The sequence below is a fragment of the Tripterygium wilfordii genome, unplaced genomic scaffold (genome assembly GCF_013401445.1).
Source record: "Tripterygium wilfordii isolate XIE 37 unplaced genomic scaffold, ASM1340144v1 ctg404, whole genome shotgun sequence".
Lineage (NCBI taxonomy): Eukaryota > Viridiplantae > Streptophyta > Magnoliopsida > Celastrales > Celastraceae > Tripterygium > Tripterygium wilfordii.
In genome coordinates, this window is record NW_024056373.1 from 41,895 (window position 1) to 64,630 (window position 22,736).

The 22,736-nt window shown below is 37.4% G+C and overlaps 1 protein-coding gene and 1 non-coding gene across 2 annotated transcripts; one reads left to right on the forward strand and one right to left on the reverse strand.

Annotated features, from left to right (window-relative positions):
* Positions 1 to 2,335: 2,335 nt before the first annotated feature.
* LOC119994953 lies at positions 2,336 to 2,442 on the reverse strand. Its single transcript, XR_005467531.1, has one exon. It is a non-coding gene; the product is annotated as a small nucleolar RNA R71 (small nucleolar RNA).
* Positions 2,443 to 6,330: 3,888 nt separating this feature from the next.
* LOC119994952 lies at positions 6,331 to 7,208 on the forward strand. The gene is made up of 3 exons (XM_038841287.1): positions 6,331 to 6,473; positions 6,528 to 6,737; positions 6,842 to 7,208. The coding sequence occupies exons 1-3, from the start codon at positions 6,331 to 6,333 to the stop codon at positions 7,206 to 7,208; spliced, it is 720 nt and encodes a 239-aa protein (XP_038697215.1).
* Positions 7,209 to 22,736: the final 15,528 nt, after the last annotated feature.

Here is a 22,736-nt window from a genome sequence, read left to right on the forward strand (position 1 = left end):
TTACGAAACGTGGCACGAAGGCTCAACTAGCCAGTTAGACTTTCAAGAGCACTAAATAGAGTACAACGATCCACATTGATGCTTTGGAATTTCTCAACTCTCTCCATAGAGGAGCTTTTCACGTTTTTGTGCAATTTGAGGAATAACTTGGTCTATTCGCGTCTTTACCTTACGAAACGTGGCACGAAAGCTCAACTAGCAAGTTAGACTTTCAAGAGCACTAAATAGAGTACAACGGTCCACATTGATGCTTTGGAATTGCTAAACTCTCTCCATAGAGGAGGTTTTCACGTTTTTGTGTAATTTGAGACATAACTTGGTCTATTCGCGTCTTTAACTTACGAAACGTGGCACGAAGGCTAAACTAGCTGATAAGTCAAATAATATATAGATATAATTGTGTTTTCATAGGGACTTTTGCATGACTATTCGGATCTTTCTCTATGATTTTGGTCTATTTTGCGCGTTTGTAGGTGCGAGAGCAAATATTTTCAACATGGGTTCAAAATAGGACAATTGGCAGGCTGATATTCGGATGTCCAAAATTTCCGCTAGAAAGCTCCGAATCTGGAATTTTTCAGTGACGATGAAGGGTCGACTTCTTAAGCTTCGTATTGATATCAAGTTCATTGAATTTTGTTCACAATTAACGAAGTTATAGAGTTACAAAGTTGGTATACCAAGCTGGAATTTCACAGATGATTTAGGCCCAAATCATTGTGCTATTCTTTTAAAGCTTTTTCAAGGCCAATCAGCTCAGCCCATTACAAGGGCAGCAATGTCATTTCCTCAAAAAAAGGCTGTAGACCTAAAAGGGTTGGAAAAAAAACGGGAGAGACTTATCTCTCTAGGAGGAAAACTAATCGGCAGCAAGGAGGAGCTTGGTCGAAGACTTTATGCAATTGTGTTGGCTTTTCTCAACCCTTATGGAATCAATTTCTTTGCTTTCTTTGTTTGAATCTAGCATGAGGAACTAATCCTCCTGCTAGGGGAATGATGTAGCCACTCTATTATGCTCAAGGATTTTGGTTTGATTGTTAATTCATTCATGCTTTGTTGAGTGTTAATTGCTATACTTGAACGATATTTGAATCTTGATGATTGATCACCATTGGGATTTGATTATTTTGATTCAAATTGTAGTAGACGCCATGCTCAATTTGAGATTAGCTTCTTACAATTCAACACCATAACTGCCTAGACATAGACGCCATATGCTAAGATTTATGTGATCGTGTTAAAGGTTACCATTGATTCGAATGCATCCTTGTTTGTTAAACTAATCTAGACGCCATAGGTAGTTGCAAAGTAAGGATAGATGTAGTAAGTTAGACGCCATGACTACTACATGAATTAAGGGACCTGATCGTCAACAAGTATGGCTGAATTGGCAGTTAACAACCGAGAGAGTTGAGCATAATGGAGATGGTGAAATCGAACCCCTAGTACTTTTATCACGTTGATTTTTCATTCAACTTTTGATTTGTTGCTTGCGACATAATTGGTATTTTTTTTAGTGAACATTGGAATTAAGTTAAACTAATACTCAGTCCTCGTGGATTCGACACTCGTATTTGCTAAGCTATACTACTATTGATTCGTGCACTTGCGAGTAATAAGCTGAGTTTTGAATCGCTATAATTTTAGTGGTTCGAAATCTCACATCAAGTTTTTGGCGCCGTTGCCGGGGACTGAAATTATTGGTTTATATTTAGTTTCGATCTTTCCTTTCTTATTCTCGATTTTTATTTGTTAATTAATTATCCTCATTAACTTGGTCTTACAGTGTATGCTCGGACATCGATCTCAAGGTCGAAATTTAATTGACTACGATCCGGAAATTGAGAAGACTCTTGCACAATTGAGAAGGGAAGCAAAAGCGAGAGGAACTATGGCGAATTTAGAGAATCCAGAGATTGAGCATGGTGAGAATGCTCTTGCTAGAGTTGCAGCTGCTCCTGCTATTGACCCAGTTAGAAGGCCAATGAAGAACTCTTTTGTGCCGTAGAATTTGGAACAACCATCCAGTATTGCATTTCAACCAAACTTTCAGGGCAATGTCACATTCCCTCCCAATTTGCTGAATGCAGCACCTCACTTTAGAGGCACATCATCTGATGATCCATATCTACACATTAGAGAATTCTTTGAGCTCTGCAAGACTCAGCATGTTCAGGGGTTAACTCAAGAAGAAGTTCGGCTTCTACTATTTCCTTTTTCACTCAAGGACAATGCCAAGCTGTGGTTCAATTCTTTAGCCCCGGGATCAATCACTACATGGGAACAGATGGCCACAAAATTTCTGAAAAAGTTTTTCCCAGCGCAGAAAACGAAGAAATTGAGAAGAGAAATTCAAACTTGGCAACAAAAAGATGGTGATTTGTTCTATGAAGCCTGGGATGATTTTAAGCAATTGCTTCTCAAGTGCCCGCATCATAATATATCCCAAGATGATCAAGTTCAGGCTTTTTATGAAGGATTGGATGCAAACAACACAAACATTGTAGATTCAGCCTGTGGAGGTGTACTTATGGAAAAGAGTAGTGAAGAAGCTTTCGACTTATTCGAGATTCTCAGTGAAAATTCTCAACAATTTTCATCTAGAGGGAAACAAGGACTGAAACTTCCAAGAGGCGTTTATGAAGTCCACACTAACTCAGAAAAGCAGCCTCAGTTGCTGTCCATGGAGAAAAAGATTGATATGTTGGTAAAAGCATTCTCAACTCAGAACATTGGACCCACCCAACAAACAATCCCGGTTGAGGTATGTGCAATTTGTTCTCAGACTAGTCATACTACAGAAATGTGCCCCATGTCTTCTTTTTCAGAGCAGGAACATGTTAACTATGCGGGGCAAGGTGGTTTCCATCCCAATAATAATCCATTCTCGAATACTTATAATCCGGGATGGAGAAATCACCCGAATTTCAGTTGGGGAGGACAGAATCAGAATCAGAATCAGAACAAGCAATATAATCAGAATGCGCAACAAGTCCCAACTGAATCTAAGAAACCATCATTGGAGGAGCAAATGGCTCTCTTGGCTCTTAACACAAACAACTTCATGCAGAAGGTGACACAGCAGAATAGCAAATATGACCAACAGTTTAGCAACACACAAGCTTCCATCCAGAAACTTGAAGTCCAAGTTGGTCAAATTGTCAAGCAATTAAGTGAAAGAGAGCCAGGAAGACTTCCAAGTCAAGCTGAAATTAATCCCAAAGACAAAGAACAACTCAATGCCATTACCACCCGAAGTGGTATAACTGTGGGATACATAGAGAAGAATGAAGAAAAAGATGAAAAGGAGCAAGAAACTGGGAGACAACAAGAACTTAAGGAGGAAAATCAGACCAAGGCAGCCATCCCACTGAAGGTTGAGAAATCTGAACCTCATGTGCCCTTTCCTAGTCGATTGGTAAATGAAAAGAAGACTGAGCAAATGTGAAAGGTCATGGATATTTTTAGAAAAGTTGAGATCAACATTCCCCTGTTAGATGCAATTCATCAAATTCCCTCGTATGCTAAATTTTTGAAGGATGTTTGCACTAGCAAGAGGAAGTTGGCACCGTACGAGAAGGTGATGTTGTCAGAACAATGCAGTGCTGTGTTGAACAAGAAACTACCTCCAAAGCTAAAGGATCCAGGGAGTTTCTCTATCCCCTGTACTGTTGGTCAATTATCTTTTGAAAAAGCTTTTCTAGACTTAGGTGCTAGCATAAATCTAATGCCATATTCAGTTTTTATGCAGCTAGGTCTTGAAAAGGAGTTACAACCGACTTCAATCACTCTTCAATTGGCAGATCGGTCCATAAAATTCCCAAGAGGCATTATAGAGGATGTTCTTGTCCAAGTTGATAAGTTCCTACTCCCAGCGGACTTCATAATTCTAGACATGGAGGAAGATAGGGACATACCAATTATTTTGGGTTGACCTTTCTTAGCGACAGCGGGAACTATCGTGGATGTGAAAAAAGGTTGTATGACAATGACGGTGCAAGGACAAACAGTGGAATTCAATTTATATGAAGCTGGACGCCATCCTTCTGATAAAGGGAGTGTTTTAGAGTTGACATTCTTGACAATCTTATCAATGATTCATTCTTAGAAAATCAAGCTACTGATTATTTGGCAAACTGTCTTATGTTTCCTGAATTGCAGATTGCTGAAGATGGAGAAGCTGCAGAGATATGTGCATATCTAGAGAAACAACCAACATTTAATAATAGGTGGAGTCGAACCTTTGAAGCCCTTGGGCCAGCACTTCCAAAAGTTTTTCCCTCTATAGAATCACCACCGAAGTTGGACCTAAAGCAACTCCCAAAGCATTTGAAGTATGCCTACCTTGGAGAAAAAGATGAATTACCTGTTATAGTTTCTGCCAATCTCACCAATGAAGAGGAAAAAAATCTTTTGTGTGTGCTACGCGAATATAAAAGTGTGATTGGGTGGTCAATAGCTGATATCAAGGGTATTAGTCCCACTATGTGCATGCATCGAATCCTATTAGAAGAAGATGCCAGGTCATCATGTGAAGCACAAAGGCGTCTTAATCCACCAATGAAGGAGGTTGTCAGAGCTGAAATCCTTAAGTTATTGGATGTTGGAGTTATCTATCCCATATCGGATAGCAAGTGGGTGAGCCCAGTACAGGTGGTTCCGAAGAAATCTGGTATTACAGTAGTCGCTAATGAAAATAATGAACTCATTCCGACGAGGAAGCAAACAGGATGGCGGGTCTGTATTGATTATCAAAAATTGAATGCTGCCACAAGAAAGGATCATTTTCCATTGCCATTCATCGATCAAATGTTGGAAAGGTTAGCAGGTCACTCCCATTATTGTTTCCTTGATGGTTATTCAGGTTACAACCAAATTGTGATTGCTCCAGAGGATCAAGATAAAACAACCTTCACGTGCCCTTTTGGAACTTTTGCTTATCGAAGGATGCCATTTGGACTATGCAACGCACCCGCCACATTCCAAAGGTGCATGACTAGCATATTTTCAGATATGGTGGGACGTATCATAGAGGTATTTATGGATGACTTCTCTGTCTTTGGTTCATCATTTGATACATGTCTATATAATCTAGCCTTGGTGTTGGAAAGATGCAAAGAAACAAATCTTGTACTGAATTGGGAGAAGTGTCATTTCATGGTTCGAGAAGGTATCGTGTTGGGACATCTTATTTCAGAAAAAGGGATTGAGGTTGATAAGGCGAAGATTGAATTAATATCCAAGCTACCACCACCTACATCAGTCAAGGGTGTAAGATCTTTCCTCGGTCATGCAGGCTTCTACCGTCGATTCATTAAAAACTTCTCGAAGATCTCCAGGCCATTGTGTAATCTACTTACCAAAGATGCCAACTTCAATTTCACCGATGAATGTTCACAGGCATTCAATAAGTTGAAGCAATTACTTGCTTCAGCACCTATAATGATGGCCCCAGATTGGAGTCTGCCATTTGAGCTCATGTGTGATGCAAGCGATTATGCAATTGGAGCAGTGTTGGGGCAAAGAGTCGAGAAACTTCCACATGTCATATATTATGCAAGTCGTACTCTTAATGATGCTCAGATCAACTATTCAACCACAGAGAAAGAGTTGCTTGCGGTAGTATATGCATTGGAGAAGTTCCGACAATATTTGATTGGCTCCAAGGTAATTGTATACAGCGATCATGCAGCACTCAAATATTTGCTATCGAAAAAGGACTCTAAGCCTAGACTAATTCGTTGGGTATTGTTGCTTCAAGAATTTGATTTAGAGATAAGAGATAAAAAGGGGGCGGAGAATGTTGTCGCAAATCACTTATCTCGTATTGTTCAAGCAAATGAATGCGAATCGTCAATTCTTCCCTTGAATGAAACTTTTTCAGATGAGCATTTATTCATAATGCAAAGTGAAGTACCTTGGTATGCAGACATAGCGAACTATCTTGCACAAGGCATCATTCCAAAGGGCTGGACGCATCAACAAAGAAAAAAATTCTTGTCTACAGCCAAGCACTACTTTTGGGATGAGCCTTACTTGTACAAGTACTGTGCAGATCAAGTCATTCGCAGGTGTGTACCACAAAATGAACAGAAAAGTATTCTGACTTTTTGTCACGTATATGCTTGTGGAGGTCATTTTGGGTCTCAAAGGACAGCAGCAAAAATTCTACAATCCGGGTTCTTTTGGCCATCTCTCCACAAAGACGCTCATACTTTTTGCTCTACATGTGAAAATTGTCAAAAGCTTGGCAATATATCTCGGAGGAATGAAATGCCGCTCCACAATATTTTGGTGGTAGACATTTTTGATGTTTGGGGCATTGATTTCATGGGACCATTCCCCAAGTCACATGGAAATGAGTACATCTTGGTAGCAGTAGACTATGTATCTAAGTGGGTTGAAGCAGTTGCAAGTTCAACCAACAAAAGTGAGGTGGTGATCCGTTTACTTCAAGGTATAATTTTTCCAAGGTATGGCACTCCCTGAGTCATTATCAGTGATGAGGGAAAGCACTTTCTTAACAGGGCTGTGGCCACACTTTTATCAAAGTATCATATCACACATAGAGTAGCTACTGCATATCATCCTCAGACAAGTGGGCAAGCAGAGATTTCCAATAGAGAGATTAAGCGAATTTTGGAGAAAACTGTGAATCTCAAGAGAACCGATTGGAGTATAAAATTAAACGATGCTCTTTGGGCGTATAGAACTGCATATAAGACTCCAATTGGCATGTCCCCCTATCGTTTGGTTTTTGGAAAGGCTTGTCATCTACCGGTGGAACTTGAGCACAAGGCTTTCTGGGCTATCAAGAAGTTGAATTTTGATTATGATGCAGCCGGAGAAAAGCTAAGTTACAACTCAATGAAATGGAAGAATTACGCGAGGAGGCCTATGAGAATGCGAAGATCTACAAGGAAAAGACAAAGCGCTATCATGACCAGCACATTGCACCGAAGGAGTTCTTTTCGGGACAAAAAGTGTTGTTATACAATTCTAGGCTTAAACTTTTTCCTGGTAAGTTACGATCAAGATGGTATGGGCCTTTTCAGGTGGTTCGAGTATATCCCCATGGAGCTGTTGATATCAAGAACTTAAAAACGGGTAATGAGTTCAAAGTCAATGGACATCGCCTCAAACCGTATTTGGAAGCCAACTTTGATGCTGCTGAGTCCATCACTATCCTTCAAGATTCAAAAGCCTGAGTGGATTTGTCTCACTCCGTCTTGCCTAGACGTTAAATACAGCGCTACTTGGGAGGCAACCCAAGCTTTTGTATTTTTATTTTGTTTTGTTTTGCTCTTTTTGGTTTGTTAATTTGTTTCTATTTCTTGATTGGAAGCTGTAGTGCACGAGTGTTGAAATTGCTCAACAGCCGTGCAACAATTGCTCGAGCGCATGCTAGTCAAATAAGGCCAGAGAGTCACGCTCGACAGCCGTTCAACCCACGCTCAACAGCTGCTCGACCCCATAGGTAAGTTTCCCACTTTTAAATACACGTTTTCTCGGACACCGCAGTAAGTTCTCTCACGGCACATCAAGAAAACGAGTGTCCATCCATTCTTCCCTCGTTCTCTAAACATCCAAGGTACCTTTCTTTCTCTTCCATCTCTTTTCTCTCATCCTTCTTACCTTATTCCATGCGTATGATTATTGTTTGAGATGAATCACGGTTTTGGAGGTTGAAAACTAAGATGCTTTATGGAGGAGTTTGGAAATTTGGTGCACTCCACCATGTTATTGCAGGTCTCTTAAATATATATTTGCAGTTTGGGGTTCACATTCGCATAAACACATTGCTTATACACAAGATTATTATATGCCCACAATGTGTTAGCTGAAATGTTCGAATGGAACTTTTTGCCTTCAAGTCTGGCCGCTTTGATCCATTAACACTTAAATGTCATTGTCTATGATCTACATGTGTTTAGGGATCCATGCCTTTCAAGTTCATACTATCTTGCGCTTCAATTCCAAAATTCCATGAATATGCTAACTTGTGTTATTGTGCACAGAAAATGACTAAACGTAAGATTTTGGCATCTAAAGGAAAGCAAGTAGCAGTAGACCCTTTCCACACGGTTGAACTTGCACCTGAAACACGCATTGAGTGGGAAGTGCAGGAATTGCCCGAACATCGCGATGCGGTCCAGTTTCTAACAACTCATGCTCTTGGATTCCTTCTTGACATAGACCCCAACAATGAATGTCAAATTTATCCAGACACTATAGTGTCTCGCCTTCCACCCCCATCTGCTTGAGTTTGTCAGGTTGTCCTGTTCTTTTCTTTTCTGTTTTCGTACTCTCGATTAACTACACTGAGGACACTGCATCTTTCTAGTGTGGGGGGTGATGTGTGGGTATTATGTGTTGGGTGTTAAAAAATGTTTAGTGAGCAATTTAGAAAAAAAGAAAAAGAAAAAAGAGAACCGCAATGCCATGTGACTTTCATGAATGAAACTTGATGAATATGATATTGTGATTAATTGAAGCACTAATGAATCTTGCTAAGGACTCATGCCCAATTGAGTGTTTATATCTTGAGCTTTGTTTATCTTGCATGATCCAACAATTTGAACACTTATATTGTGGGGTATGAGGTGACACTTAATGTTGGACACTTGTGGTATGTCAGGAACATTAGTTTTCTAAAGTTACACATCCGGGATTAATTCATTAAAAAAAAAAAAAAAAAAGCAGAAGAAAAAGAAAAAAAAAGAACAATAGGATAAGTGGATTTTTCGCATGGGTTTTCTACTGAGTAACCGGGCCTCTTGCTTAGCAAGCAGTGAGTTTCGCGTAAAAAGGTAGACAATGAGTGACTTCTACACAGTGACTTGCTTAGCCTCGTAGCCTTTTTGACTTGAGTTATTAGACTCGTAGGGGTGTCTCTACACCTGATGCCCTAAGCCAACTGGACTGAGAGTCATTGATTGAAAACTCGTTACATGGGTCAATTAGAAAGCTTAAGGGGGTAAAGCATTGCACAAGTAACGGAAAAAAAAAATAGTTGCTTTCAAAATAAATAAATAAACAACCCGGTGTGCTTACTTGTTTTTGCTAATGATTTCTGATATGCTATGATTGTGTTCATGTTGAGTTGTTATTGAAATCCCTATACAAGTGCTATTTCACATTCCATAAGCACGTTGGATATAATGAAGTTTGCGAATGAATGCTTGTATTGGAAAATGTTGCCCTGATGCTTGGTTTGTTGGTGTGAATATGAAAGCAAGATTGTATTTGCATGTTTCTATTAGTGTAATAACTTGGCATTGTGGTGTCTTATAATGTTTGTGGGTATCATTCTGGTAAGCCCTCACGAGACTATAACTCGTCCACTAGGGACACCTAGGGGTTTAAAGGCTTGTGTCACATGCTAAGTGTCACCGCGATTCCTGCGAAAGTGAGTTAGATGTTAATTTTTGTTTTTGTTAATGATTTGTTTTACTATTGCTCGAGGACTAGCAAAGTCTAAGTGTGGGGGTATTTGATAAGTCAAATAATATATAGATATAATTGTGTTTTCATAGGGACTTTTGCATGACTATTCGGATCTTTCTCTATGATTTTGGTCTATTTTGCGCGTTTGTAGGTGCGAGAGCAAATATTTTCAACATGGGTTCAAAATAGGACAATTGGCAGGCTGATATTCGAATGTCCAAAATTTCCGCTAGAAAGCTCCGAATCTGGAATTTTTCAGTGACGGTGAAGGGTCGACTTCTTAAGCTTCGTATTGATATCAAGTTCATTGAATTTCGTTCACAATTAACGAAGTTATAGAGTTACAAAGTTGGTATACCAAGCTGGAATTTCATAGATGATTTAGGCCCAAATCATTGTGCTATTCTTTTAAAGCTTTTTCAAGGCCAATCAGCTCAGCCCATTACAAGGGCCGCAATGTCATTTCTTCAAAAAAGGCTGTAGACCTAAAAGGGTTGGAAAAAAAATGGGAGAGACTTATCTCTCTAAGAGGAAAACTAATCGGCAGCAAGGAGGAGCTTGGTCGAAGACTTTATGCAATTGTGTTGGCTTTTCTCAACCCTTATGGAATCAATTTCTTTGCTTTCTTTGTTTGAATCTAGCATGAGGAACTAATCCTCCTGCTAGGGGAATGATGTAGCCACTCTATTATGCTCAAGGATTTTGGTTTGATTGTTAATTTATTCATGCTTTGTTGAGTGTTAATTGCTATACTTGAACGATATTTGAATCTTGATGATTGATCACCATTGGGATTTGATTATTTTGATGCAAATTGTAGTAGACGCCATGCTCAATTTGAGATTAGCTTCTTGCAATTCAACAACATAACTGCCTAGACATAGACGCCATATGCTAAGATTTATGTGATCGTGTTAAAGGTTACCATTGATTCGAATGCATCCTTGTTTGTTAAACTAATCTAGACGCCATAGGTAGTTGCAAAGTAAGGATAGATGTAGTAAGTTAGACGCCATGACTACTACATGAATTAAGGGACCTGATCGTCAACAAGTATGGCTGAATTGGCAGTTAACAACCGAGAGAGTTGAGTATAATAGAGATGGTGAAATCGAACCCCTAGTACTTTTATCACGTTGATTTTTCATTCAACTTTTGATTTGTCGCTTGCGACATAATTGGTATTTTTTTTAGTGAACATTGGAATTAAGTTAAACTAATACTCAGTTCTCGTGGATTCGACACTCGTATTTGCTAAGCTATACTACTATTGATTCGTGCACTTGCGAGTAATAAGCTGAGTTTTGAATCGCTATAATTTTAGTGGTTCGAAATCTCACATCACTAGCATGTTAGACTTTCAAGAGCACTAAATAGAGTACAACCGTCCACATTAATGCTTTGGAATTGCTCAACTCTCTCCATAGAGCATCTTTTCACGTTTTTGTGCAATTTGAGACATAACTTGGTCTATTCGCGACTTTGCCTTACGAAACGTGGCACGAAGGCTCAACTAGCAAGTTAGACTTTCAAGAGCACTAAATAGAGTACAACCGTCCACATTAATGCTTTGGAATTGCTCAACTCTCTCCATAGAGAAGCTTTTTACGTTTTTGTACAATTTGAGACATAACTTGGTCTATTCGCGTCTTAACCTTACGAAAAGTGGCACGAAGGCTTAACTAGCAAGTTAGACTTTCAAGAGCACTAAATAGAGTACAACGGTACACATTGATGCTTTGGAATTGCTCAACTCTCTCCATAGAGGAGATTTTCACGTTTTTGTGCAATTTCAAACATAACTTAGTCTATTCGCATATTTACCTTGCGAAACGTGGCACGAAGGCTCAACTAACAAGTTAGACTGTTAAGAGCACTAAATAGAGTAAAACGGCCCACATTGATGCTTTGGAATTGCTAAACTCTCTCCATAGAAGAGCTTTTCACGTTTTTGTGCAATTTGAGACATAACTTGGTCTATTCGCGTCTTTACCTTACGAAACGTGGCACGAAGGCTAAACTAGCATGTTAGACTTTCAAGAGCAATAAATAGAGTACAACCGTCCACATTAATGCTTTGGAATTGCTCAACTCTATCCATAGAGGAGCTTTTCACGTTTTTGTGCAATTTGAGACATAACTTGGTCTATTCGCGTCTTAACCTTACGAAAAGTGGCACGAAGGCTTAACTAGCAAGTTAGACTTTCAAGAGCACTAACTAGAATACAACGGTCCATAACTGCCTAGACATAGACGCCATATGCTAAGATTTATGTGATCGTGTTAAAGGTTACCATTGATTCGAATGCATCCTTGTTTGTTAAACTAATCTAGACGCCATAGGTAGTTGCAAAGTAAGGATAGATGTAGTAAGTTAGACGCCATGACTACTACATGAATTAAGGGACCTGATCGTCAACAAGTATGGCTGAATTGGCAGTTAACAACCGAGAGAGTTGAGTATAATGGAGATGGTGAAATCGAACCCCTAGTACTTTTATCACGTTGATTTTTCATTCAACTTTTGATTTGTTGCTTGCGACATAATTGGTATTTTTTTTAGTGAACATTGGAATTAAGTTAAACTAATACTCAGTTCTCGTGGATTCGACACTCGTATTTGCTAAGCTATACTACTATTGATTCGTGCACTTGCGAGTAATAAGCTGAGTTTTGAATCGCTATAATTTTAGTGGTTCGAAATCTCACATCACTAGCATGTTAGACTTTCAAGAGCACTAAATAGAGTACAACCGTCCACATTAATGCTTTGGAATTGCTCAACTCTCTCCATAGAGCATCTTTTCACGTTTTTGTGCAATTTGAGACATAACTTGGTCTATTCGCGACTTTGCCTTACGAAACGTGGCACGAAGGCTCAACTAGAAAGTTAGACTTTCAAGAGCACTAAATAGAGTACAACCGTCCACATTAATGCTTTGGAATTGCTCAACTCTCTCCATAGAGAAGCTTTTTACGTTTTTGTACAATTTGAGACATAACTTGGTCTATTCGCGTCTTAACCTTACGAAAAGTGGCACGAAGGCTTAACTAGCAAGTTAGACTTTCAAGAGCACTAAATAGAGTACAACGGTACACATTGATGCTTTGGAATTGCTCAACTCTCTCCATAGAGGAGATTTTCACGTTTTTGTGCAATTTCAAACATAACTTAGTCTATTCGCATATTTACCTTGCGAAACGTGGCACGAAGGCTCAACTAACAAGTTAGACTGTTAAGAGCACTAAATATAGTAAAACGGCCCACATTGATGCTTTGGAATTGCTAAACTCTCTCCATAGAAGAGCTTTTCACGTTTTTGTGCAATTTGAGACATAACTTGGTCTATTCGCGTCTTAACCTTACGAAAAGTGGCACGAAGGCTTAACTAGCAAGTTAGACTTTCAAGAGCACTAACTAGAGTACAACGGTCCATATTGATGCTTTGGAATTGTTCAACTCTCTCCATAGAGGAGCTTTTCACGTTTTTGAGCAATTTGAGACATAACTTGGTCTATTCGCGTCTTTACCTTATGAAACGTGGCACGAAGGCTCAACTAGCAAGTTAGACTTTCAAGAGCACTAAATATGTTATGATATGAGTTTTGATGATGAAGTGTGCATTCTATATGTTGATCAAAATATGTGTTCTATGTTTGCTATGCATTCTTAATTATATTCTGAACTTGTTTCTATCCTTTAATGCTTTAATTTTGAAGGCTAACAAAGATCAAGACATGAAGCTTTTAATCAAGCTTACAAGTCACTAAGTTTCAGGTTCCAGATTTCACTATGAATTGTCTTGTTGTTTTGGCCTTTGCTACTCTTACACAAGATAGCATATCACAAGTTGTCATCCTATAAAGTCAAAACTTGCTGAAATTCAATGAATGAGTGCAGAAAAGAAAGATTAGCAGCTGATTTGAAATAACAGCTAGCAAAGCATGCTAAAAATTAAATTATGAAGACTTTCCTTGCACCTACAGACATCACATGATCAAAGAGTTAAAGATAGCTGCAATTGTTGAAAAGAAAAGCAATGAAGTAGGTGAAAGAGATAAGAAGTCAAAGGTGGCTGTAAAAGAAATAAAAGAGATGAGATAAGTTGTTTGAATTATTGAAGAGATAAGAAGAAGAAATAAATGGAGAAGACAAGAAGTAAAAGACAGCTGCAAAAGAAATAAATGGGAGCTGAAATCTTTCATATCACAAAGCTTTAAAGGTCAAAAATGTATAGCTCAATGCAACGGACATATTTAGGAATTCTAGTGCATATAAATGCTCATACATACTTCATAGACACACACAGAACTTCATTCCAATTCTCTGAGAGTTTTACAAGCATTCTAGCCTTCATTCTTACTCAGAAAATACTCAAGCTTCATTGTACACTCCTTGATCATTATAGGGTCACTTTGTACACACAATTAAGAGTCTAAGTGTTTGTGGTTAGCTTACAAAATCACAAGAAAGTGAGGCTGGCACTTGGTAAGCCAAAACAGCCATTGTAAAGTGAAGTTGACACTTTAAACAACAGCTGGTGTAAAGAGAGAGGCTTGGCTCTTCAACAAGCAAATCATAGTGGATTCAAAATCTCAAGGAGGAGCCTTGAGGTGTGGATGTAGGACTATACAAAGCCGAACCACTATAAATCTGTTTGCACTCTCTTACCCTACTCTTTACTAATTTATTTGTGTGTGTGCTTGTTGTATTTAATTCTAGTACTACTTGAACTAACCTAGACCTCAAGCTTATATTCACTAATATCAAGTTCCTATAAGATTTAAAGTAATCTGAAATCAGCAGGTTTAAACTAAAATTTGACATATTTTTAAAGGGTAAAACAATTCACCCCCCCTCTTGTGTTACCTAGAGTCTTTCAATTGGTATCAGAGGAAGGTTTTAAATTCTCATAAGAACTAACATTCTAGAGAATTAGATGGCTGAAGAATTTGGAATGTCAATCAATAAACCACCATTCTTTAAAGGAAAAGACTATGCTTTTTGGAAAAATAGAATGGAGATTTTTCTACAATCAAATGACATTGAGTTATGGGAAATTGTAGCAAATGGACCATATAAACCAACAAAGCAGATCAAGAAAGGTGAAGAAGAATCAGAGATTGATAAACCTAGAAATGAATGGAGTGAAAATGACAAGAAGTTAGTGTCCTATAATGCAAAAGCTAAAAACATATTACACTGTGGACTAAGTAGACAAGAATATAATCATATTTCTACATGTGTAACAGCTAGAGATATATGGAAGAAATTAGAAATTAAGCATGAAGGGACAAGTCAAGTTAAGGACTCTAAAATAAATATTCTTGTTCATAAGTATGAGTTGTTCAAAATGGAACCTCATGAGTCAATATCTGATATGTATGGAAGGCTTACTGGTTTAGTAAATGATTTAACTGCTCTTGGTAAAGTGTTTTCAGATGCAGATCAAGTACAAAAGATCCTAAGATCTCTACCTAAAAAGTGCAATGCCAAGGTGACAGCAATTCAAGAATCAAAGAACTTGAAGACATTACCTCTTGAGGAACTCATTGGTTCTCTAATGACTCACGAGCTAAAATTGAAGGATAGAGAAGTGGAGGAAGAAGAGGACAGCAAGAAAAGAACTACTGCACTTGCTGTACAAAGTTCCCACGAAGATAGTGAAGATGATAGTGATACTGATACAGCTTTGTTGGTTAAAAATTTCAAAAAATTTATGAAGTACAGGAAGAAGTTTCCTAACAGAAGCAAAAGAAATGAAAAAGGTAAAACAATTGATGAAGTTGTTTGCTTTAATTGTGGCAAAGCAGGACATGTTAAAAATGAATGTCCAAGGAAGAAAAGAGCACACTACAGAGATAAGAAGAAAGAAGATAAGAAAGCACTTAAATCTACTTGGGATCCAGATTCTTCAGAGTCAGACCAATCTGATAATGAAGATATCAGGGCAAACTTTTGCCTAGTGGCTAAGGAAGAAGTTCATTCTTCTGCAGAGGTTAGTGAATCTGATTTGGACTCTGATTATGATGATATTTCTGTTGATGAATTATTTAAATCTTTCCAGGAAATGTGCAATTAGAATGAAAAACTTATCTTTGTAAACAAGAATTTGAAAAAGGAAAATGCTAGCTTGAAAGATAAAGAGAAAGCATGTCTAGAAGAAAGAAGTAAATTACAAAGCAAGCTTAACAACTTAAATATAGAACTAGAGGAGCTGAAAAATTTTAAGGACATTATTATGCCTGAAAATTCAGATTTGCTAGAAGAACTTAGATGTCTAAAAGAAAAGAACAAATGCTTAGAAGAATCTTTTAAAAAATTTTATGCTAGTTCAGACAAGCTTGATAACATCCTATCTATGCAAAAACCATACCTAGATAAAACAGGGATAGGATACAATCCTACTAAATTGAAGGAAACATTATTAGAAAGAAGCAAATTTGATTTTAATGCCTCCACCAGCTCAGTAATTAAAAATTCCAGATTCAGGTCAAGAACTACAAATAAAAAAATTGTCCAAATTTGGGTTCCTAAAGGAACATATGTTGTTGATACTAACCACCAAGGACCCCACAAAGTGTGGGTACCTAAATGAACACAAATTCTCTGCAGGTTTGTCTAAAATCAAGCCTTAAAACTTGTGAATGGTTTCTGGACAGCGGGTGTTCTAGACATATGACTGGAAATCCAAAATTGTTTTCATCCTTCACAATGAAAGAAAATGGAGGATATGTAACTTTTGGAGACAATGCAAAGGGTAAGATCCTAGGTATAGGATCTATAGGTAATCTCTCTTCATTTTGCATTGAAAATGTGCTCTTGGAAGATGGTTTATCTTACAATCTATTAAGTATTAGTCAATTAACAGATAGAGATCTTAATGTGTGTTTTTCTAAGAAAAAATGTCTTATAACAAGTGTTGAAAATGTCACTACCCTAACTGGTTTCAGAAAAGGTAACGTTTATAAAATTGACTTGGAAATGTTACATGCAAGTCCTGTAAAATGCTTAGTTGCATCTGAATTAGTAATTGAAAATTGGCATAGAAGACTTGGACATATAGGTATGAGCACCTTAGCTAAATTGACTAAAAGAGGGCTAGTTAAAGGAGTTCCAAATCTGAATTTTGTCAATAATGGTGTCTGTGATACTTGCACAAGAGGCAAGCAAGTGAAAAGCTCTTTTAAACCTAAAGATGTAGTTTCTACTTCAAGGCCATTACAACTATTGCATTTGGACCTTTTTGGTCCTAGTAGAGTAAAAAGTCTTGGTGGAAAATCTTATGCTTTTGTTCTAGTTGATGACTATACAAGATTTACATGGGTTCTATTTTTAGCACATAAAAATGAGGCCTTAACTGAATTTTCAAAACTAGTAAAGAAATTGCAAAATGAAAAGAGTTGTTGCATATCTAGAATAAGAAGTGACCATGGAGGTGAGTTTGAGAACAATGAATTTGTAAAATATTGTGATGAACAAGGTATTTCACATAATTTTTCAGTTTCTAGAACACCACAGCAAAATGGTGTGGTGGAAAGGAAAAATAGAACTTTACAAGAAATTGGAAGAACTATGATGCTTGAAAACAATTCACCTAAGTATTTTTGGGCTGAAGCAATAAATACAGCTTGTTATGTCTCAAATAGCTTAACAATAAGACCTATTCTTAAGAAAACCCCTTATGAGTTGTGGAATGGAAGACCTCCTAGAGTTGACTATTTTAAAGTTTTTGGATGTAAATGTTTTATTCTAAATACCAAGGATAATCTAGACAAATTTGATTCCAAATCTGATTTAGGTATCTTTTTAGGCTACTCACTGGTTAGTAAAGCCTATAGGGTGTTTAATAAAAGAACTAAATGTGTTGAAGAAGCAATACATGTTAAATTTGATGAATTATCTACTCTAACACCTTCTTGTGAGAAAAATGTGGATATAGTAACAGAAATTGCAGATTTAACAAACAAGGAAAAAGCTGGTACAATTTCTCCAGAGAAGGAAGATGACTCTGAAGAGGAAGTTGACATTTTTGGAACAAAGAAACAAGAAGAGAAAAATGAGTATGAAACTCATGAAAGCACAACTTCAATACCAATCATAGTAGTGGATCCAAAGAAACCAAGATACACAACATATCATTCACCAAAAGAAATAATTGGTGATGTACATGAAGGAATTCAGACCAGAAATTCCAGGTTATCATCTCTTAATGTTTTCAATTTTGTTGCACTCATTTCTAAGATTGAACCTAGGAATATAAGTGAAGCTATAGATGACAATGATTGGGTTATTGCTATGCAGGAAGAATTAGATCAATTTAAAAAATGTAATGTATGGGAACTAGTTCCAAAACCAGAAAATAAATCAATCATAGGTACTAGATGGATTTATAGAAATAAAACGGATGAAAGTGGTGTAGTTACAAGGAATAAAGCCAGGTTAGTTGCACAAGGTTATAATCAACAAGAAGGCATTGATTTTGGTGAAACCTATGCACCCGTAGCTAGAATGGAAGCCATAAGACTATTAATTGCATTTGCATGTTACAAAGGAATAAAATTATTTCAAATGGATGTTAAAAGTGCTTTCTTAAATGGAAAAATTAATGAAGAAGTGTATGTTAAACAACCACCAGGGTTTGAAGACTTGAAACATCCAGATTATGTTTTCAAATTAAATAAAGCTCTTTATGGATTAAAACAAGCTCCTAGAGCCTGGTATGAGAAGCTGTCCAGCTTCTTAATTCAATGTGGTTTTAGCCGTGGGAAAATTGATAACACTTTGTTTATTAAGATTAAAGATCAAGATATACTACTAGTACAAATATATGTTGACAATGTGATTTTTGGAGCTACTAATGAATGTATGTGCAAGGAATTTGCTGCAAGAATGCAGGGGGAGTTTGAGATGAGCATGATGGGTGAACTTACCTATTTTCTTGGCTTACAAGTGAAACAAACGCCTAAGGGAACACACATCAATCAAACCAAATACATAAAGGATCTTCAGATCAAATTTGGAATGGACAAAGCTAAACCTTCTCCAACTCCTATGGCAACTACAACTAAACTTGACATAGACTCAGAAGGCAATGAGGTAAATTCAAAACTCTATAGATCCATGATTGGATCTTTGCTATATTTAACTGCCAGTAGACCAGATATCATGTTTAGTGTATGTATGTGTGCTAGATTTCAATCAAATCCTAAGGAATCACATCTAAAAGCTGTCAAAAGAATTTTTAGATACTTAAATGGTACCCCTACTTTAGGACTATGGTATTCTAGAGAATCAAACCTTGATTTGTTTGGTTTCTCTGATGCTGATTATGCAGGCAGCATAATTGATAAGAAAAGTACCTCTAGCACATGTCAATTTCTAGGAAGAATGTTAGTTTCCTGGTATTCTAAAAAGCAATACAGTGTGGCTCTATCAACCACGGAGGCAGAATATGTAGCTTTTGCGGGCTGTTGTAGTCAACTATTATGGATAAGACAACAACTAAGTGATTTTGGACTCACGTATTCAAAAATTCCAATTATGTGTGATAACACAAGTTCAATCAATCTATCAAACAACCCTGTGCATCATTCCAAAGCCAAACACATAGATGTTAGGCACCATTTTATCAGGGACCATGTCATAAAGGGTAATGTTAGCATAGAATACATTGACACTACTCACCAACTTGCTGACATTTTTACAAAACCCTTGAATTCTGAGAGATTTAAATTCTTAAGACATGAACTAGGATTAACTCAAACATCTTAGTTTCTACCATGCATCATTTCAGGGGGAGCATTCAATATTATTCTTTTTGATTATTCCAAAAAGGGGGAGAAACATTGACAAATTGACAAACATCAAGACTTAAATCTGATTTAAGTCATACATATTTTGTCATCATCAAAAAGGGGGAGAATGTTATGATATGAGTTTTGATGATGAAGTGTGCATTCTATATGTTGATCAAAATATGTGTTCTATGTTTGCTATGCATTCTTAATTATATTCTGAACTTGTTTCTATCCTTTAATGCTTTAATTTTCAAGGCTAACAAAGATCAAGACATGAAGCTTTTAATCAAGCTTACAAGTCACTAAGTTTCAGGTTCCAGATTTCACTATGAATTGTCTTGTTGTTTTGGCCTTTGCTACTCTTACACAAGATAGCATATCACAAGTTGTCATCCTATAAAGTCAAAACTTGCTGAAATTCAATGAATGAGTGCAGAAAAGAAAGATTAGCAGCTGGTTTGAAATAACAGCTAGCAAAGCATGCTAAAAATTAAATTATGAAGACTTTCCTTGCACCTACAGACATCACATGATCAAAGAGTTAAAGATAGCTGCAATTGTTGAAAAGAAAAGCAATGAAGTAGGTGAAAGAGATAAGAAGTCAAAGGTGGCTGTAAAAGAAATAAAAGAGATGACATAAGTTGTTTGAATTATTGAAGAGATAAGAAGAAGAAATAAATGGAGAAGACAAGAAGTAAAAGACAGCTGCAAAAGAAATAAATGGGAGCTGAAATCTTTCATATCACAAAGCTTTAAAGGTCAAAAATGTATAGCTCAATGCAACGGACATATTTAGGAATTCTAGTGCATATAAATGCTCATACATACTTCATAGACACACACAGAACTTCATTCCAATTCTCTGAGAGTTTTACAAGCATTCTAGCCTTCATTCTTACTCAGAAAATACTCAAGCTTCATTGTACACTCCTTGATCATTATAGGGTCACTTTGTACACACAATTAAGAGTCTAAGTGTTTGTGGTTAGCTTACAAAATCACAAGAAAGTGAGGCTGGCACTTGGTAAGCCAAAAAAGCCATTGTAAAGTGAAGTTGACACTTTAAACAACAGCTGGTGTAAAGAGAGAGGCTTGGCTCTTCAACAAGCAAATCATAGTGGATTCAAAATCTCAAGGAGGAGCCTTGAGGAGTGGATGTAGGACTATACAAAGCCGAACCACTATAAATCTGTTTGCACTCTCTTACCCTACTCTTTACTAATTTATTTGTGTGTGTGCTTGTTGTATTTAATTCTAGTACTTGATTCCTACTGGAACTAACCTAGACCTCAAGCTTATATTCACTAATATCAAGTTCCTATAAGATTTAAAGTAATCTGAAATCAGCAGGTTTAAACTAAAATTTGACATATTTTTAAAGGGTAAAACAATTCACCCCCTCTCTTGTGTTACCTAGAGTCTTTCAAAATAGAGTACAACCGTCCACATTAATGCTTTGGAATTGCTCAACTCTCTCCATAGAGGAGCTTTTGACGTTTTTGTGCAATTTGAGACATAACTTGGTCTATTCGCGTCTTAACCTTATGAAAAGTGGCACGAAGGCTTAACTAGCAAGTTAGACTTTCAAGAGCACTAAATAGAATACAACGGTCCACATTGATGCTTTGGAATTGCTCAGCTCTCTCCATAGAGGAGATTTTCACGTTTTTGTGCAATTTCAAACATAACTTAGTCTATTCGCATATTTACCTTGCGAAACGTGGCACGAAGGCTCAACTAGCAAGTTAGACTGTTAAGAGCACTAGATATAGTAAAACGGCCCACATTGATGCTTTGGAATTGCTAAACTCTCTCCATAGAAGAGCTTTTCACGTTTTTGTGCAATTTGAGACATAATTTGGTCTATTCGCGTCTTTACCTTATGAAACGTGGCACGAAGGCTAAACTTGCATGTTAGACTTTCAAGAGCACTAAATAGAGTACAACCGTCCACATTAATGCTTTGGAATTGCTCAACTCTCTCCATAGAGGAGCTTTTCACGTTTTTGTGCAATTTGAGACATAACTTGGTCTATTCGCGACTTTACCTTACGAAACGTGGCACGAAGGCTAAACTAGCAAGTTAGATATTCAAGAGCACTAAATAGAGTACAACTGTTCACATTAATGCTTTGGAATTGCTCAACTATCTCCGTAGAGGAGCTTTTCACGTTTTTGTGTAATTTTAAACGTAGCTTGGTCTAGTCGCATCGTTTACCACCGACCTGTTGCACGAAGGCTAAACTAGCAAGTTAGACTTTCAAGAGCACTAAATAGAGTACAACCGTCCACATTAATGCTTTGGAATTGCTCAACTCTCTCCATAGAGGAGCTTTTCACGTTTTTGTGCAATTTGAGACATAACTTGGTCTATTCGCGTCTTAACCTTACGAAACGTGGCACGAAGGCTCAACTAGCAAGTTAGACTTTCAAGAGCACTAAATAGAGTACAACGGTCCACATTGATGCTTTGGAATTGCTCAACTCTCTCCATAGAGGAGATTTTCACGTTTTTGTGCAATTTCAAACATAACTTGGTCTATTCGCATATTTACTTGCGAAACGTGGCACGAAGGCTCAACTAGCAAGTTAGACTTTTAAGAGCACTAAATATAGTAAAACGGCCCACATTGACGCTTTGGAATTGCTCAACTCTCTCCATAGAGGAGCTTTTCACTTTTTGTGCAATTTGAGACATAACTTGGTATATTCGCGTCTTTACCTTACGAAATGTGGCACGAAGGGGCAACTAGCAAGTTATACTTTTAAGAGCACTAAATATAGTACAACGGCCCACATTGATGCTTTGGAATTTCTCAACTCTCGCCATAGAGGAGCGTTTCACGTTTTTTTTGCAATTTGAGACATAACTTGGTCTATTCGCGTCTTTACCTTACGAAACATGGCACGAAGGCTCAACGAGCAAGTTATACTTCTAAGAGCGCTAAATATAGTACAACGGCCCACATTGATGCTTTGGAATTGCTCAACTCTCTCCATAGAGGAGCTTTTCACGTTTTTGAGAAATTTGAGACATAACTTGGTCTATTCGCGTCTTTACCTTACGAAATGTGGCACGCAGGCTGAACTAGCAAGTTATACTTTTAAGAGCACTAAATAGAGTACAACGGCCCACATTGATGCTTTGGAATTGCTCAACTCTCTCCATAGAGGAGCATTTCACGTTTTTGTGCAATTTCAAACATAACTTGGTCTATTCCCATCTTTTACCTACGAAACGTTGCACGAAGGCTAAACTAGCAATTTAGACTTCTAAGAACACTAAATAGTGTACAACGGTCCACATTGATGCTTTGGAATTGCTCAACTCTCCCCATAGAGGAGATTTTCACCTTTTTGTGCAATTTCAAACATAACTTGGTCTATTCGCATCTTTACCTTACGAAATGTGGCACGAAGGCTCAACAAGCAAGGTAGACTTTCAAGAGCACTAAATAGAGTACAACGGTCCACATTGATGCTTTGGA